General features: G+C 37.9%; 1 protein-coding gene across 4 annotated transcripts; it reads right to left on the bottom strand.

The window, feature by feature from the left end:
* Positions 1–253: 253 nt before the first annotated feature.
* RSRC2 (arginine and serine rich coiled-coil 2) lies at positions 254–16,511 on the bottom strand. 4 transcript variants are annotated; one of them, XM_063351442.1, is made up of 10 exons: positions 16,374–16,511; positions 13,071–13,227; positions 12,467–12,510; positions 9,647–9,859; positions 8,532–8,675; positions 4,246–4,368; positions 4,065–4,144; positions 3,229–3,461; positions 1,450–1,539; positions 254–903 (listed from the first exon to the last, which is right to left on the bottom strand). In XM_063351442.1, the coding sequence occupies exons 2-10, from the start codon at positions 13,149–13,151 to the stop codon at positions 724–726; spliced, it is 1,188 nt and encodes a 395-aa protein (XP_063207512.1). In that variant the 5' UTR covers positions 13,152–13,227; positions 16,374–16,511; the 3' UTR covers positions 254–723. The 4 variants fall into 4 exon arrangements, with proteins under 4 accessions (XP_063207512.1, XP_063207510.1, XP_063207511.1 ...); XM_063351440.1 differs by having other exon boundaries at positions 9,647–9,837; XM_063351441.1 differs by having other exon boundaries at positions 3,229–3,458; positions 9,647–9,837.
* Between the last annotated feature and the right edge of the window lie 119 nt (positions 16,512–16,630).

Below are 16,630 nucleotides of genomic sequence, written 5' to 3'. Positions count from 1 at the left end.
TCTTTTTCATCAGTCGCATGGTTACCCCTCACTCTCTACTGAAATTTGCAAGTATCAAATTGAAAATTATAAAAATAAAAAAAAAAAAGTTCAGCATTCATCACCATCTCATTATTTTAGGAAAATCCTACTTCAAAAGCAGCAAATCAAAGCATCACATCTATTTCTGCCTTCTCAACTTTCCCTGACATCACTTAACTACATTCATTAGAGTTTGGCCCAAAAGACAGCTTAATTAACATCAAATAAGACCTTAGAGAAAAAAATGTCTTTATTATTAACCAGGTTTTTTTGCACTGGATTATGTGCCTATTGGCCCAGACCGCTAAATAACATCTACACAATGTTTCTTTCATGTTTCAAGAATTGAAAATAACTGTACAAGGTTAAAGTACAAAAGTACACAAGACAGTGGACACGAAATATCCATGTATGAGTTTATCCCATCTGCTGCTTGGTTTGAAAAGTAGAACTTTTAACTAAAAAATACTGTCCTTCTATAGTTCTGTCAAGTTTAATGGAAGTGGGTATAACCTGATTACAACACTAACACCAGTATCACTGATCTGATATTTACAAAAAAAATTGTATTTTTCAATAAATTAAAGTCAATGCAACACCCATGCAAGCTAGAATGCTAGCTTTTTGGTGAACAAGGACCCAACATTTGAACAAGAACCTTCCCATAGTCCCAAACTTTAAAACTGCCTTTTTTCTTTTTTTTCAAACTGCATCCATTCCTCGCATTGAAGATGTAAATCCCAAACCCATTCCTCTTTGCGTGTGAGTCTGTGATCTTGCCATTTCGTATTGTGCATCTAAATTTCTGAAAACCTCTTCCTGTTGTTTCAGCGTTTTGTAACTCTCTTCATCAACGGAACTACAGCCAGCTTCATCCTCACTCTAGAAACCAGACAGAAGAAAACAAACATTAGTGTGTAGGAAGTGGTGTTTTCATATAATACAGGTGTCCTAAAAGTAACAATTTTGCTTTGTTATTTTAAAAAGTTATAAAGAATTCAAGCATTTGGTTTTATTGCTGGAACATTCCAGGGTAGCTTTCCTCTCACTGTCAAGAAACACGTAGAGGCCTTCATCCAGTTCCTTTTTCTAATTCATTAGAATAACTGTCTCCAATTAACTTATCTATGCAAAGAAATACTGTTTATCAGACTACGAATACTGGTTACAGGGACCAGTTGTTACAGATCGTAACAGTTGCCTTGTTAGCCAGAAACAACATGAAATTCTAGAATTTTCATTGAATTCAGATTTAGATGCTGCCTGTGAGCTTTAATGTGAATACTTAAAAATTCCTAACTACATCACGTAGTATCAAGTTAACTTAACACCTTTACTCGCTAAGGTAAACTTCAAAATAAAAAAAACCAGTCACATCACTATCCTACAGTTAATAATAAATTTAATCATACATTCAGAACTCTTTACCTTAATGCCCATCAGTTTTCTGAATTTGACATTTTGGTCCTTGTTTCCAAAATTTAGTTTTTCCCATATTTCTGCAGACTGTGATTTATCCTGTACAAGTTTAAAAAAAGATGTATCACCTTTTTAGGTTAAGTTTCTGTTAATATCACAATACAGTGGCAAGCAAGAGAGTATTAAAAACGAGCCCGTTGTGTAGCACTAGCACAGCTGGAAGTAAAAGGTTTCTATGGGAAAAAAAAGCAGGAGTGGCAAGGAGGACTGTAAACGTTCTCAAGTGACTTGCAGCTGAGGTGTAGAAAAAACACACTATCATACTAATCACCATTTAATTAGATCTTTAATTAGATCACTAATCACTTGTGCACTTTACAAGTAGAACATCTGTGCTTAGATAACACAGGCTTGTGATAAACTCAGAGACACCCTATCAAACCTGCTCGAGATTCCTGCCCTGCTGTGGGGAAGATCAAAGCACAGTGGTAAACGACACCTGCCTGAATCCCTGACAGACAGCCAAACCCAGCAGGTTTGGTAACACTCTCTAGCACGGACCAAGCTCCATGGTGCCTGTGTTCCTGCTTATGTGCCTCTGCCCAGGTGCTGCTTCAGAGATCTCCCAATTGGTGAGGTAATGAAAATAAATTTACTCTTTGCATTTTATCTGTGGTTTTATGGTTGTTCCGTGTCCTGCCTGTGCCAGCTCACAGAGTTTCCAAGTCACATCTGATATTCCTACAGCATCCTCACAGAAAACCTTTGTGAGGGAAGTCTACTTAACCATAGGTTTTAAAACAGACGTATATTCTAGACTTGGGTAGATTTTACTGATTTCTGTAAAATTTGTAAACCTTTTCATAATGCTTGCTTAAAGTGGATTATGGAAAAATGAATTTGCTTGTTCCAATTATGTAATACAGAGCACAAATCAGGAAGACTTGCTTAAGCAGCAGTCAGGTTTCTTCTTCCCTCCCTTTTGCCTCCCATCAATGCCACATGAACCAGTTTCAGTTCTTCACATCTTCGGAACTAGACTGTGAAAAGCTAAGTGAGCTTCTTACATAACAGATACATGATGAACATTAATCTAATGTAACAAACACACTTCCATACTGGCATAGTGTCAAAAGACAAAACTACAAATATTAAAGCACTAATTTTTCCACAGTATAAGCAGGCAAAACCTGTCCTCAAATACAGCGATTCCCTGAAAAAGCAATTGCCACAGAAGCCTTTTTTATTTGCTGGCCTATACTTCACTAATTGCAAGAGCATTTATTTGACACAGCATAAATATAAATAAACCTTCAAACTTTTATAACTTTTGTTAGTGTCAGTAATGCATTACTCCTGAAAAGTTACTAGCAAGATTTCCAGAACTGTCTATGAAGTCTGGAACTGTACAGGATACAACAATCAAATGAAAAGTCTCTACAGTCACAGAAAGGAGTGGTCAGTTATAGTTTCTATAGCTTAGCCATCACTTTTCAGTAAAAAGAGACCATCTGAATTTGATATTTAGTTGCCAGTTGTAAGCAAACTGACAAAAGTATCACCAAGATCTAATTATACTTCTTAAGTTTTATGACACTATGGGGTTTTCCAAAGGCTTGTGTCACAAATATTTGTCACTGAAAGTCTAGTTATCTTAAGTCTTTTCACTCAAGTTTTACCTTGGACTGAGTAATTTTGCTGGAAATAATGTTAATAAGCATCCTTAAACTGTCTGAGTGCAAGATGTTTCCGAACAAGTTTTATGGAAGCAAGAAAGGACAACATTACCCCTTCCTTTTTGCCTTGCCAAAGCATCTTCCGCTTTTTCTCTTGCTCAGCAAATTTCATTGGATTCACTGCTGCTGGGTTATAATAGCTAGGTACAGCTATGCCAGTCTCTGCTAGAGCTTTTGCTTGTAGTGCTGCCATTTGAGCTGCCATTGCTATTTGAGGAGTTACTTGTGTTCCCGATGCCAGAAGAGCAGCAACATTAATAACAGAACCTCCAGTGGCTGCAGCTGCTGAAGAAGAAAGGTAACTTGCTATCAGACAGTAAGTTCAGACTTTTTGGGAAAAAAAACCCCACCACCAAACCACCCAACACCTAAAACAAAAACCAAAACAAGCCTCCCAAACATTCCCCTTCATCAGAAATAAGTGGATAATGTTCGCTTAACAAATGCATGATAAGATACATGTTATCTGTAAAATAAGAAACAAGTCTCCAATACTCTTACTAAACCAGAACTAAAAGTGAAACTAACATTACCTCATGCTTCTAAATACCCCTGAGCTGGTAACAGCTTTCAAACTCTTGTTTAATGATGCATAAAAGAATGATCCAATGACCACCAGGAAATCATCCAGAGCCTAACATACAACGTATTTTCGTATACTCAGTAAATGATAAGAAAACCTGATGATTTTTTTGTTGGGGTTTTAGGTTTACTATTTTTGTTTTGGTTTTTCAAACGTTTCCTAGTGATTATTATATATGGGCCAAGGTAACAATTATACAAAGCAAGACAACCTGCACCTCTGTTGGACACGACCGTAACACATAAGCCTACGCTATCTTCCACTCACACTATTGTTTAGGAGTTAATATAATATACATGGACTACCTGCAGCCATTTCCTGTTGCTTCTGTTTTTCAACCATTTCTTTCTCTCTCTGTTCTTGCAGTTTCTTTGCTCTTTCCAGTCTAGAAGTAAGTACATGAGAATAAAAATATTTAGACATGCAAAAATCAACAGCAGCAGCTTATTTATGTCACATATCATTAAAATCATAACAATTTCTGACCTTCTGGCTAATGCTTCCTGTGCATCCATAGCTGTATTTCGTCCCCGAAAAGGTGGCGGACTCGGACTCCGGCTATGACTCCTGCTGAACCTTCGGGGCTTTTCAATTCTTTTCTTTCGCTCTCTGTAACCAAATTTAACAGAGTTGCTAAAACAATGAAGGTACATATAGACCTTAACATCTCGAAGTGTTTGATCACAACTCTGAAAAATTGCTTAATAATTAATTTGGAGAGCTCTCAAGAACAGCCTTCACAGAGATTATACTAGAACAGTGCAACAGTCACTCTTGCCTTGTGTGGGAAAATAATGGAAGATTGGGAAGGAGGACTGTAAATCTGCTCAAGTGACTTCCAGCTGAGGTGTAGAAAAACACATGTATCACACTAATCGTTCTCTAGGCTTGTGTGCTTGACAAGTAGAACGTCTGTGCTTAGATAACACAGGCCTGTAATAGACTCAGAGGCACCCTATCAAACCTGCTTGAGATTCCTGCCCTGCTGTGGGGAAGATCAAAGCACAGTAGTAAACTACCCCTGCTTGAATCCCTGATATAGAACTGAAAACAGCAGGTTTGGTAACACTCTCTAGCATGGACCAAGCTCCATGGTGCCAGTGTTCCTGCTTATGTGCCTCTGCCCAGGTGCTGCTTTGGAGATCCCCCAGTTCTCAAAAGTAGCAACATTAAATTTATTCTTTGCATTTTATCTGTGATTTTGTGGTTGTTCCTTTGTCCTGCCTGTGATGGCTCACACACTTTACAACGTGACAGAGCTAAAACTGAAGATTCCCAACTGCAAGATGCAACAGAATGTGTAATTCTGGGTATTCATTTACCCTCTTATACTTAAATGTTTAGAACAAATAGATCTACTCTAGAGATTTTTCATTCTAAAACTTGTCAAGAGAGAACACTGTGTAACTTTCAGTAAAGCCAACTGCAAAAACACTGTAAAATGGATCACGTTGCAAGAAATGCTTTAAAAGCATACAAGACCTCACAGCACTATAATTACATTAAAAATTAGCATCTTGAAAAGGCCCGATGTAAAACTGGAATAGTACCCAGGGAAATTCCTCTTTCTCTGCCCTCTGTATACTCTTCACTCAATGTGCTTTGGACAACTGTTTGAGGGAGGCTATCAAGCTAAATGCAAGAGCTGGTTTCAACAGGTGTGATCTGTCTCACACTTGCTTTTGAGCAGAACAATACTGCGCAGAGAACTATGAAGCATGCATTATCTGGACCCTGACAATCTGGAAAGAACCCAGTTAAAATATATTTTTAAGCAAAACGCCAAAATATTTGGTTCAATACTCCTTTAGTAACCTTTTCCCCACCTCCCTCTCAAGTAGAAGCTGCTCTTATGACATGTACATCTAGTCCCATCTAAGCATCAGACACTCAAAATACACATATAAAATACTATTTCTTTACATGCAGTATTTCTCCTTGCCAGGATCATTAATATCTACATTAGAAGTGATAAGGGTTTATCCCTATTTAAGCCTCTGACACTGATAGTTTAAACAAAGAAGTCACAGATACTGGGATGCGTCCAACAAAGCTTAAGTTACAGGAGATACCACTCACATTTTCCCCAGATTTGCCATAAACACTAAGTTGAGATGCACAAAGATGTTTCTGCAATTTTATACTTAAATGTTATTACCAACCATTTGAGATAATAGCTAACTTGTCAACAGCCACTTTAAATGGCATTCAAGGTTTCTGTTTCTTCCATTTGCAACTTGGGCAGCATCTACAAACATCATGAAATGTAGACTGAAGTTACAAAAGGAGATCCTCGTTTACATGACAAATCTGGTAGAATACAAAGGAGGCAAGACTTATCTTTTCATAGAAGATGACAAGATGCAGATTCGGGCACTGGGAAGTGACAGATCTGCATTCCTGAGATAAGATGTAATGCATGTTTCAAAGATACCTTCATTTTTCCCATGTTGACTATTGTAGTTTGGTCTTGTCTTTGGTCTGATGCTTTATTGCACTGGTAAACATCAAGGAAATAAATACCTGAGCTTTTGTATTTAAGTATTTCCACTTGAAATAAGCAGATGGTGTCATGTTTTCCATCTAGCATTTAATCAGAGCAACGCCACAAAAGAACTGCCAGGAGGATCTATACACTCACAGAGCAAACAGATTAGTTTAAGTACTAGTGAGGACAGACCATTTGAAAACGTGAGCTTGAGGTTATGCAAAGAACCATGAAGAGAAGGTCAAGCTCTACTATTTACAAATGCTTCTGTCATAGCCTGTTAACTCTAACACAACCAATAGTGTATTTCATAAATGAGGAAATCCATTTCACAGTTGAGTTTTAACAGGGTAGGTTTCCACACCATGTTTATCCCGCTTGTGAAGATTTTTCCTTGAGGCTTGCCCGATTAGTTCTCTTTCCAAAGGCTTCACCTGAGCCCAGAGTCTGATGAAGTGTTCTAGCTATTGTTGAAGAAGACTTGTGTCTCACTTAATTTTCCTTCTCTAGGATTTGCAAGACAAAAACAGTACTTAAAAGAAATGGATTCTTGCAATATGTCTATCGCTATCTAACAAAGCATGTTTCTAGTTCAAGAAATTTCTAAGCTATGACTTCCTAAGCTTCTTCCTACATTTACTGTTCTGTTTCAGGTAAATTGAGTTCCACCACAGAAGCAAAAAAGCTACTCTGTGGTGTGAAGTTTTCAAGACATTGTTAAAAGTTACTTCTAAAAACAGTAAGTGCACATCACCTATAATAACTGAAAATAATGGGGAACTTAAGCCTTACATATCATGCTGAATGTGGCTAAAATACCATTAAACGCAAGTAACACATATACCAATTCAAGACCCACCTCTACTCACCCCAGCTGAAAGTTTGGTAGAAAGAGCATGCCAAAATAAAATACGACACAAACCACGTAATTCAACTAGTTCTTCACAAAGGTAAGTCTTCTTAATAGTTTCACAAGTGATATTGTAGCATTACACCAGTGTGCTAGATACTTAAGTCTCCAATGATCCACTGTAATGTTGAGCAGTCATAAGCAACTTCTATACCCGTTAAATACACAATTTAAAATACTCTAGTGAAAATACTACTAAATGAACTGGAACACTGGCAACACTTTAATGGAAGCTCTGAAGGGACGCTAATTTGTATTCAAACTATTTGTTTTACTTTAAACAAATAGGAGGGAAAAAACACAACTGTAGTAGTCATTAAGTCATATTTAAGCTTAGTCATTCCAAAATTCTACAGGGCATTAATAATGCAAAGGTGACACATACAGTTAGACTCAGAACTCTATACCGAAATACTGAATGATTCACCAGTATTGGAAAACATTAACTTCTATACAGCGATGAATACCTCAACACTAGCATACTCCAGGTAAGGCACAGATCTCAACTCTGTCAAACAGATCCAGAATAAGTCAATACGTGTCTAGCATTTCAATCTGTGCTTCTAAAGTTTAAGTTTGAGGAAGAAGTGGAAGCACCCAAGACAGGCAGAAAAAGGAACATGATAAATATTCTCATGTTGAGCTTGATAAAAAGGAGTTGGTAATCACTAACACAGAATAGTACATTCAGAGCAAAAATAATCCATCTGACTCAAAATTTACCTTAGCACTACACTAACTGCGCTAGTTCACAGACAAGACAAATTTTTAAATAAAATCTGTGGAGCTGATCGGGATTAGCTTCTGATCTGTCAGACAGTTATTTCCAGTTAAACTTCCCTTTTATGATATATACACAAACAGATAAATGCAATAGTATTTTTGAAGTAGTGATTTGCCAACCACACTACTGTATCAGACACGTGAAAGGGTTAGTTGTATCTTATTCTTCAGTTTTCCCCCGACTTAAATATCATTTCCAAAAAGAGCTTGAACTGCGGTAATCATTACTACCCAAAAATATTACGTTATTTACTTTCCTTCTACAAGTCAAAAGTTACAAATTGGTGGTTTTTTAAGATACCCACAAAATAACTAGTTAAGCATTTCTAATTGCTACCATGAAATCATGCTATGAAAAGATGAGAATCCGAGACACTTAAGCTGTCTGGGACAAATGTTTCCGTAAGTGTATACAAACAAAATATCCAGTCCTTAACCCACTCTTCAATACAACTGAGAAAAAGATAAACACATTTAGTTACACTGAACAGACATTAACTGGCAAACCCACCATTCTTCCATACATCAGCCCACCACAGACCGTTCCAACCAGAACACAACTATTAAACGCATATGGAAGTTAAAACTTACCTGCTTCTACTCCTAGTTCTGCTTTTACTTCTACTTCTATGTCTGTGTCTAGATCTTGATCTAGAACGAGATCTTATACGTCGTTTTCTCTCTCTGCTGCGAGATCGGGATTTTTTCCTATCACGACTTCTACTACGATGACGTCTGAAACACACGTCCCAAATTCTTACATATATTCTCATATTTAATTCAGCTTCTACTTAAGGACTTACATACAGGTTCGTCACCACAGAGCAAAATGCATCAGGATAAGTGGGGAGACTGCAAACTACACACAAAAGAGTTCATGCCTGGAACACTTTAAATTGTAAGTCTAGGAGATGAAATGGGAAAGGAACCAAACACTAGCACCAGCCACAACAGACAAGTGAGTTACACAGAGTTTATGTAAACAATCATACTCATCAATATAGCTACTTTTAGTTGCTAATTAAAGTGTACATCTCAGAACAAACACACAGCCAAATTAATCTGATGCAAGGCAACAAAACTCTCCTCCTCCCCATGGCATTCCAATACCTCAGGGAAGAGATGCCCAAATTTCAGCTTGTGAGTCACTTAGTGTCCCTCAGCGTATTAGCTGAAGCTTGTTCCTTGCTGTCATGTTTGCTACAGATCCTTCAGCTATGGGCAGAGCTGGCTGAAAAGTTCTGCTGTCAGCAACCAGTTTGTCCCAAGCAACTCTCCTACTCTGAGTGTGTTCTAGGTGGCCTACTGTGCAAGGATGTTTAGACAGCATTGTCTCTGGGTAAGTTCTCGATTTAGGAGGTAAAAAGCCATCACATTGCTACAGTGTATTTTCATTCCTGTCACTGACAACAGGGAACCTTTAATATACTCTGTTTATAAATTTTCTATACCCTGTATACTAATTACAAACATGAGACAGAACACCTAGATAAAGCCTTAGAACTATTATGTACTTTTACTCAGAACCAATCTGAAGAAAAATAGCAGCAAATACACTACCCAATGAAAACTGAAACATGCAATATAAATTGATGCTTTAAACTAGGTCAGTAATATAATTCAGCCATACTTCAGAAGTCTACACAAATTCCAAACACTGGCTTTCCAAATGCACTTAAAAAGAATAATCATGTAAAACAACTTACCTTTCACGAGACCTAGATCTTGAATGACTCCTCCCTCTTGATGATTTTCTCTCTTTGCGTTTATGTCTATCCTCACCATTTTCAGATGAATTTAGACTATCTCTTCCCTTGTCAGAAGAATGTTCTTTGTCATTGTGGTCTTCAGATTTGTGCTTCTTGGAGGACTTCTCTTTGGATTCATGTCTTCTTGCCTGTTTTAAGAAGAAGTTGGTTCTTTCAGGAAAATAGTGCAACAAAGAGAGTTAGTATGGGTATCAGAAGATAAAAAATGATAAGTTTTGATGCAACATTAGTAACCTTAGGAGTGTGACTCAATCATGAGTGATGGCTATTTTACCTAATGCCACCAACTACCCAAAGTTGCAAATGCACGCTATAATTTTCCCCCCTTTTCCCTCCTCCCCACCATCTAAAGGATTTCTAATGTATCCATCAAGGTATCCTTACAGTATTTCCATATAAGAGTTCACTGCATTGTAACAAAAACATTTGTAATTCTGTTACTGTCTCCATTCCAAATACCTAAGTACCTATCTTTAAGTACCTGACAATTTATGAATATACATATATAGATACACACTTGCATTTGTAGTGAATATTTAATATTTGCCTAAGCCTACCATGTAAAAAGTTACTCAAATCCACACAGTTGCAGACATATACTATTTTGCTTTTAGAATTAAAACAATTTTCTATCCATCATTAGATAATTATTTTTCAGAGCAAAACTCTCTTCAGTCAGTAACTTAAAAGCAAAGTAGTAAGTTACATGGTTGACATCACATTTTTAGTATTTAAAACTAACATGCATCACCCTGAGACCTCCCACAGTAGTTTTAACTTAAAGATATGCTGCTCCACTATACCGCAATTTCTTCCTGCAGTGCCTCTTAAAAAAAGATTCCTTTTTATAGCTGCAATGCCAAAAATACTTAGCAAGGTCAGGCCTGATTTTGCCAGTGTTTTCCTTAGAGACTAAGTCATGACATCAACACCTTTTCTTAATATATCCAGTTTATTTTGAAATCTTTCTAGCACAAAAGCACAGCCCACTTAAGTCTTATGTTTAAATAAAGTTTTGTTTCAAAGTCACAACTTAAGAATGATACATTCATTTTAGACTAAAACACAATTCTTCAGAGGTTTTTTTTTTTTTTGCTTATCTAAATCTGTTAACTACTCATAAAACCTTTCCTATAATCATAACTCACTCTCAAAAGAAACAAGTCTGGAGAAGATGCTATAATTATCTTATACTCACTTATCCAAGCCTTTTTAACCCCTTATTAATATATATCCATTTCTAAAAAATATCTGATCATAGTTCTTCAAGCATACAGTAATGTTAGACATCTTTCCTGCTTTTACAGTATTTTATTCTTAACTCCTTGAATAATGAGTTGTTACATAAAAACACATCTGAAGCTTGAGATCTTACCTGTATGTTACTTTTAAGTATGTATTTACATAAGTAGTTGTTCTGATATACATATTAAAAAGAAATACTGGCATTCAGTATTGAGTCTACAGACAAAGAGCTTAATCTTGCAAATGAATGAAAACAGTAAATCTACTGTGGGACATTATTCCTCATCTGCTCACTCTGTGAAACTTAGAAACCGCTAAATAAATAAATTAAGATTAGATCCAACAACATGGCAGAACACTGGACATAATTTTAAGCAAGGACTTTTTTTTTTTTAAACATTAAGAAGATATTTTTATTGTTTTAAAATCACTTCTTCCAGGCACACACTTAGTAATAAACCACCATTATATCCCATAACGGATTTAAGATATTTTTAAGGGAAATATGAGTTTGAATGACTAATAGTTACCTTATCATGAAGTAGGCTTATAATTTTGCTATCTGAGTCTGCAGCGTCTTCAGTTCAGTCTCTTCGCGCATTAGCACGCTGAGTATGATTTATTATAGAAATGTTATCATGTGAGCTAAACAATATATTCAATTTCACAAAAACTCTCTAGATTATTTTTCTTTTCCTCTCTTTTTTTTTTCCTCCTCCTTTTTTAAACAGAGCTTCCATTGGAATGGGGGGAGGAGAAATTCCTGACCCGAGGTTAGAAGTTAAAAAGTCCCTCATCTGACCCAGCCTGCTATTGCCCCACATGGCTTAAGTTTGACTATTTCGATGCTCCTGGTTTGCTCGTTTCGCCTCTTCTCTGGTGTGTAAGCCAGTTATTTTCAAGGTATTACTGATGCTGTCTCTTCTCACTCCCCTGTATATATACACATATGTTTATTTATTTTAAGAGAGACAGCCCTCTGAAATTTTTGCTGCTACTGTCATGTTTCCAGCTGACTCAGCTTGTTTGTCAAGCTATGACAGTCTTTACAATTAAAGGATGCAATAAACAGAGCTCAGTCAGGTGGGGAATTACTTTTAATATACTTAAGTAGATGGGCATGTATCATTCAAAGTCCTGAACATTATCCAGGAATAAAGCAACCCAAGGCTTTTGGTTAATGGAAGCTCTGTGAAAGTCATCAAGAACACCATTCTACTTCTCCACATGAATTCTTTCTTTTGGCTGTTTCCACAAAAAAAAAAAAAAAAAAGAAATTAAGTTACTAGTTTCTGAAAGCATTTTTCTATAAAACTATTACCTTGTCAACATGATGGCTGCAATCATGCTTCACTATGAAAGGATCTCCATATCCATTTTTAAGCTTAAAGTTTCCAATTTCTTGTACTTACCATAAAGTCATTTATATAGGTTTACACATATGTGCATTACTACAAGATACTTTTTAAGATGTATTGTACAATTACCTAAACGCTACAAAGTGTTAATTACCTCTTTGCTTCTGCTCCGGCTTCTGTGTTTTCTTCCTTCAGTATCTGGAGAAGAAAACATTTACTGTTATTTACCAAGTTAAAAGGGAGATCAGCTGGCTATAATCTTTCTAGTTCCTTTCACTATTCCACACACCCCCACCCCAAAGTCAAGAATAGAGATTTAGAAAACCGCTTAGTATCTGCTGCAGAAAGCAAACTCTAGCTGTTATTCACAGTTCTCTGTTTGCATTTATTTAAGCTCTGACAGTGAAAAACTAGCCCGTGTCATACTTCAGTCACATTCTTCAGCCAGGTAAAGTCATTTTTGTTGCAACCATGCAAAAGTATCCCAGTCCAAGCATATCTAATTAAAATGAAGACAAAGTAGTGTTTTCTTGGTGTTGTCCATTGCTCTGTGCCCCCCCACCCCCTGAACACTGACAACCTTACCACTTCTATCATTAAAATTTAATGATTTTAAAAGCTTCATTTTACCACAATCCTAACAAGATACTAAAGCCAAGTCTGTATGTATTTTTTCCAAAACAGCTTTAAAGATATTTCAGTTAGACAAGCATACACCAGAAAATTACTACGCAACTTTGCTTATATGAAGAACATACCTGATTTCCGTCTTCTTTCCCTCGACCGCGAGCGTGATCTTGAATAATGATGCTTTGATGTTCTGGGAGAACTAGAGGCATCCGATTGTTCCTTTTTCTTCTCTCTCTCTGGAGAGGACTTTTCTGGGGCTACTCCATCTCGTTCTGTATCACTACCCTACACATGAAGACAGGATGTTTAAAGAACAAAGACTTAGAACTGAAACCCAAAAAAAAAAAACCTATTTACTTATTACTTCCTCTGAAGACACAGCTAAAATTATTTTCTGTAAAGATGATCTCGTGAGTAGTCATTCCATTATTAATTTGGCAACAGCCTGACAGACTTGCAGTAAACTGTGTAACTGCATACAGATTGATTTTTCAAGACTTTATTAGAGAACCAATACACAGTAACATTTTGCCTTCCCACTACATTAGACTGCACTTTACTTGTTCCATGCACTTTTGAGACTAAACTCTGATCCACAGTTTTCCTTAAATGGTGTTGTTTGTAGATTAATTACCTTTTAACATTTACATGACTAAGATTACTTCAAGTCAACACCATCGCAACAGATCTAAGTTACCTCACAAGTCAGGGCATTACTAAGGCATAGCACAAAATCTTCACAGTGTTTTGAAGTACAGAATCACAGAATCGTTTGCGGTGGAAGGGACCTTAAAGATCATCTAGTTCCAAACCCCCTGCCATGGGCAGGGACGCCTCCCACTAGACCAGGCTGCTCAAAGCCTGGCCAGAATGAACTTTGAAGAGAAATGAAATGAAGAATATTGTGTTAGTGTTAGACAGCTAACTTTTTAATAAGGAAAAACCTCAAACGGTATCCTTGATGTGTGTCCTTGTATGAGAGTACGTATCTCACATCCACCTGTCCCAAGAATTTTTGTATCTTATTTTTCTTAGATGACAAAATCCAAGATGCTCCCTCCATCCCTTCTAAACTTTGACCTAGGAGGACTAAACTCAGAAACTTCTCTTGTGTAAAGGGGTCAAGACTGCTTTGTGATTCAATGCTGGGAGAAGTAAATGTGTACAACCAGTATACAGTGCAATGAAAAGAACAGAATGGAAAAAGTACACACTGAAAAGGTGAACATGCTTTCATTAATGCCTTTACAGATTCATTGGTCTCTCTTGTTTTGATCATGTAAATTGCAGTCATAATCAAACTTTCTGAACAAAGTGTGGCTGCAAATTTCACTAAGGACATAATTTGGCCCGGAAATGCTATTCACGAAGATAATTTAGCATAGCAGAGGACTCGAACTTGCATGGTTTTCTACCAGCTAGTTTTACTTGCAAACTGAACAAGACATGTGAAAACCTTTCAAATGCTGATTTACTTTGAAAACAAAGCAATTAGCTTTTCTTAAACCACAACAGATTACAGACTGTCATTAATATATTGTATATTAATGGTAGACTCTCTTCTTAACATGCTACAGGTAAATCTTTGAATTTATATTTCAGGTACTACTGTTTAGTCTGCCCAATTATTTATTAATTTGCATCTGTACAAAGATACATCTATAGTAAAATCTCTTAAAGAGTGGGAGATAAAGCAGCTGCTTGCTTCTCCATTTGCATGCTATACCAATATCTTGTCCAAAACACACCAGCATACGGACAAGAGCACTGACTGCTTATGACTGCATCTGCAGCAGAGCTTTAACAACCTCAGTGACACTTCTGAATACTATTGATACACCACCTACCAGCCTGAAAGCTTTAGAACTTTAGAATAAAGAGTAAGAACTGACTCCCCTATTTGTGATCTTCACCATGACAATCCTTGGCATTCCATGTCTATCTGCGTATCTACGCTTCCGCCCTTCTACTCAGCCCCTCCTTGCTTCATCTAGGTTTCCAAAAAGATTCGGCTAGAAGTTGTTTCAAAGGAATTTTGAGATTTCTATAAATTTACATTTCAAAGTTACTTAAGGATAAGGAAAATACCAGCTAACCGTCTAAGTTAAGTGACTTTTTAAACATAGTAGGCAACAGAAACTAAGACTACTGCCACATTTTCCAAGGCTTCCAGTCTCATTATTTATACACACTGCTGCTCATTAAGACCCTTGTGTGTTGCACCTTAGAGAAATCTCTCAGCTCTACAAAAACAGCAAAAGGCTGACAGACTTCAATAAGACTATTCTTAGTTCTTACAAGTACGCGTGGCTTAGCCACAGGCTCACAGTTTCACTGAACAAGCCCCTCACCTACTACTTTAGGGGAACCTCAACAATAGTGCCTATAATCTAGGTGCAAAACCATAAATCCATAATTTTTCAAGTCCTTTTACAGAAAAAATTATCTTTTTCTTAACAGGTTAAGTTACATAAACCAGAAAAAGTATACAAAAAAAAAACAAAATTCATTTTCTCCAAAGGTTTATGGTCCTCTTGTTCTGTTTCACCACTGGTTAAACTTTAAAGACAAGAACTTAAAATACCAGATTGAACACCACAAAGTACTAAAAGTTAACTTTGAAAAGTTTTATCACTTTAGAGCCTGGTTTGTTTCGTTTTGTTTGCTGCAGTCAAGACTGCAATAAGACTAATAACTTTTGGAAAAAATTAACCACATCGTGTTTGATAACCACTCTTATTGGTTCTTCAACTCAATTATGGGACAAACACCTTTACAGGTTACCAGGCCGCATAAACAAACACCTTTATGTGTTACCAGGCCACGTAATTTTTAAAGGAGAATGAAGATACACCTTAGGCTGTGTATGAACATAAAGGACAGTGATAACTACTGCAGAGGTGCTTCATATCGGTATTAACCATAAAAACAGGAGGATGGGGGCAAATAATCAGAGTGCCACAAGACACTTTGTGAGCAAGGACAAAGAAAAATAATAGGCCAGGGAAAGCTACACGAGTGAAAACTGAGCATCGCCTAACCACCAAATTAACGCCCTCCCCCCTCCCCTCCCAGGGAACCTGCGCCCCACAGTCCCTCTGAGAAACGCCCGCTCCCATACTTCTCCCCCCGGCCAGGAAATGATAAGCCCTCGGTCACAACACCTCTTCGCTTCTCTCCAAACCCAGAAAAACGAAACAGAAACTTCTGGAAACACAGAGAGAAGTAGCGGGTGAAAAGCGGCCACCCCCTCCCCAAGGCCCATCATGGCGCCTGCAAGCGAAGGAGCGGTGGGCGCCATTTTGTCTCTCCGCGCACACGGCTTCCCGACCCAGCCCTCCCCGTCTCACACGCTCTTCCCTCACGGCCCCGCGGCAGTCCCCTTCCCAACGCGGCACCCTCCAAGAATCCCGGCAGCGAACACCGCTTACCGCCATCACCGAGCGCCGGGGACGCCGCTCCCCCGCCTCAACAACACCTCACAAGCGGCTCAACCACCCTCAGCAACCGCCGCACTCGCGAACCGTGGCGACGCGCCGCGCCCCGCCCTCCCTCTCCCTTCAGGCGCCCGGATGTAACCGCGGGGCGGGGGGAAGCGGAGGGGAGGGAGGGGGGGCCCCGCGGTGCATTCTGGGGGCGGCGTCTTCGCGTTTGGAGGAATCTTGGCCTCCACTGCGCCCCGTAGCGC

This window comes from Chroicocephalus ridibundus, chromosome 13, assembly GCF_963924245.1.
Source record: "Chroicocephalus ridibundus chromosome 13, bChrRid1.1, whole genome shotgun sequence".
Lineage (NCBI taxonomy): Eukaryota > Metazoa > Chordata > Aves > Charadriiformes > Laridae > Chroicocephalus > Chroicocephalus ridibundus.
The sequence above is the reverse complement of the archived record's forward strand: the minus strand, read 5'-3'. Positions and strand labels throughout refer to the sequence as shown.

What these genes read in the sequence shown, in the direction of transcription:
- RSRC2 (XM_063351440.1), bottom strand. An exon ending in GGAAAGAAGACGGAAATCAG is followed by an intron (nt 12,511 to 13,070) that starts GTATGTTCTTCA and finishes TTTCTTCTCCAG; the next exon opens with ATACTGAAGGAAGAAAACAC. An exon ending in GAAAACTGATGGGCATTAAG is followed by an intron (nt 904 to 1,449) that starts GTAAAGAGTTCT and finishes TCTGGTTTCTAG; the next exon opens with AGTGAGGATGAAGCTGGCTG.